The sequence below is a fragment of the Sinocyclocheilus anshuiensis genome, unplaced genomic scaffold (genome assembly GCF_001515605.1).
Source record: "Sinocyclocheilus anshuiensis isolate Anshui unplaced genomic scaffold, SAMN03320099.WGS_v1.1 scaffold1036, whole genome shotgun sequence".
Classification (NCBI taxonomy): Eukaryota; Metazoa; Chordata; class Actinopteri; order Cypriniformes; family Cyprinidae; genus Sinocyclocheilus; species Sinocyclocheilus anshuiensis.
The window spans coordinates 967,260-970,041 of NW_015550226.1; the positions used below are offsets into that span (position 1 = coordinate 967,260).

At 36.7% G+C, this 2,782-nt stretch overlaps 1 protein-coding gene across 2 annotated transcripts in view; it reads left to right on the top strand.

Annotated features, from left to right (window-relative positions):
- The window catches only part of LOC107661007 (autophagy protein 5-like), a 35,064-nt gene that overhangs the window by 4,148 nt on the left and 28,134 nt on the right, over positions 1 to 2,782 (top strand). For both annotated transcript variants that reach the window (XM_016450451.1, XM_016450452.1), the window contains exons 4-5: positions 442 to 520; positions 594 to 756. In XM_016450451.1, the coding sequence (XP_016305937.1) occupies positions 442 to 520; positions 594 to 756 (242 nt within the window). The remainder of the gene's footprint in view (positions 1 to 441; positions 521 to 593; positions 757 to 2,782) is intronic.

The following is a 2,782-nucleotide window of genomic DNA, read 5'->3' on the forward strand; positions in this document are numbered from 1 at the left end:
ATAAAAGTTACGCCTTCTTTCTTTGCGTGAACATTTGGGCGGCGTTATGCAAATCTTCCCACATAGTGATGTAGATATGTGGGGGCGTGTTAGAACGAGCCGTTTTAGGTAGGTGTGGCTGACTCTTAACTTTTATAAAGAATATCTCTTTGGATTTGAGACTTTAGTCTTTGTAACTTTACAGATCTTCTTTATGCACCAAGAGCTTGTAACACTCCAAAGAGAAAGGAAAAATTGAAATCGCATCATATGACCCCTTTAACGGTGTGAGTTATAGGTGTACTTTTTTCTTGTACCACTAGGTGGCAGGACCAAACAAGGCTTATGGATGAGATCTCTGCTTGCTTGAGGAATGAGAGCTGTTTGATTTTTACCATATTTTGAGTACCTCAGTGATTGATATTGCTAATGCCATGTTTACTTTATTTTCATCGTTTTAAGGCACTATCCCATTGGCGTTTTGTTTGATCTCCACGCTTCAAACACAGCTCTGCCCTGGAATGTCTCAGTGCACTTTAAGGTGTGTAGACTCATTCATTTACTTTTCATGAAGTTATTAATATTCCACAGTTGTAATTTCCTTTATTTTGTAGAACTTCCCAGAACATGACTTGCTTCACTGCCCATCGAATTCTGTGATAGAAGCGCATTTCATGTCATGCATTAAAGAGGCAGATGCACTCAAACACAAAAGCCAAGTCATCAACGACATGCAGAAAAAAGACCATAAACAACTGTGGATGGGTCTGCAGAATGGTAAGAACTGCTGACATACTTGATACTCACATTTATTTCTGAACTTTTTTCTAAAAAAAAAAAAAGATGTATGGATGTAAGTTAACCTACTAAAATGATGCATGGATAATAAAGTAAATATACAAAAGCCTGCAAAAAATCATGAATGGATAATTAAGTAAACATACGTTGTTCAAGTTCAGTAAGAGTTCATCTTGAAATATTATATTTATTCTTATGTTTAAGATTTCACAGCAAAGAGATACTTGTACTGCAACCTGTTGGTGGTACTAAAATGACTTTTACTTGCTAAAGACATAAACTGTCAATCAAATGACAGAAGGCATGTAGGACGTTCATATATCCTGTTTTGCTTGCACTCTTCAAGAGCATAATCTGTAAGGCAAGACAATACAGATGGGAATATTTTAAAGGGGTGGTTGATTGTGATTTCACTTTTTTAACGTTAGTTGGTGTTTAATGTTGCTGTTTGAGCATAAACAATATCTGCAAAGTTACAAAGCTGAAAGTTCAATGCAAACGGAGATATCGTCTTTTAAAATTCTGGCAGTTTAATGCCTACAAAAACGGCTGACATAGTGATGTAGATATGTGGGGGCGTGTTAGAACGAGCCGTTTTAGGTAGGTGTGGCTGACTCTTAACTTTTATAAAGAATATCTCTTTGGATTTGAGACTTTAGTCTTTGTAACTTTACAGATCTTCTTTATGCACCAAGAGCTTGTAACACTCCAAAGAGAAAGGAAAAATTGAAATCGCATCATATGACCCCTTTAACGGTGTGAGTTATAGGTGTACTTTTTTCTTGTACCACTAGGTGGCAGGACCAAACAAGGCTTATGGATGAGATCTCTGCTTGCTTGAGGAATGAGAGCTGTTTGATTTTTACCATATTTTGAGTACCTCAGTGATTGATATTGCTAATGCCATGTTTACTTTATTTTCATCGTTTTAAGGCACTATCCCATTGGCGTTTTGTTTGATCTCCACGCTTCAAACACAGCTCTGCCCTGGAATGTCTCAGTGCACTTTAAGGTGTGTAGACTCATTCATTTACTTTTCATGAAGTTATTAATATTCCACAGTTGTAATTTCCTTTATTTTGTAGAACTTCCCAGAACATGACTTGCTTCACTGCCCATCGAATTCTGTGATAGAAGCGCATTTCATGTCATGCATTAAAGAGGCAGATGCACTCAAACACAAAAGCCAAGTCATCAACGACATGCAGAAAAAAGACCATAAACAACTGTGGATGGGTCTGCAGAATGGTAAGAACTGCTGACATACTTGATACTCACATTTATTTCTGAACTTTTTTCTAAAAAAAAAAAAAGATGTATGGATGTAAGTTAACCTACTAAAATGATGCATGGATAATAAAGTAAATATACAAAAGCCTGCAAAAAATCATGAATGGATAATTAAGTAAACATACAACGTTGTTTCAAGTTCAGTAAGTGTTCATCTTGAAATATTACTAACAATATTACATTTATTCTTATGTTTACTTTATAAAGATCAGTATAGATTTTACAGCAAAAAGACACTTGTACTGCAACCTGTAGGTGGTACTAAAAGGCCTTTTACTTGCTAAAGACATAAACTGTCAATCAAATGACAGAAGGCATGTAGGACGTTCATATATCCTGTTTTGCTTGCACTCTTCAAGAGCATAATCTGTAAGGCAAGACAATACAGATGGGAATATTTTAAAGGGGTGGTTGATTGTGATTTCACTTTTTTAACGTTAGTTCTGAAAGTTCAATGCAAACGGAGATATCGTCTTTTAAAATTCTGGCAGTTTAAGGCCTACAAAAACGTCTGGTATCTGGTAGGGCAAGTTACTTCCCGGGTTCGTGAGGTAACAAACCCAGATAACCCCGCCCTCGGGAAAAGGGAAAAGGCAGGGCGAGGCCATGCTGCGCTGCTTTAGAGAGGAGGAAGAAAACTAGGGGTGCAGGTAAAAATCTATTTATATATGAATCGCGATTCTGTCTTCTAACGATTCTAATGGATTCACAGTAG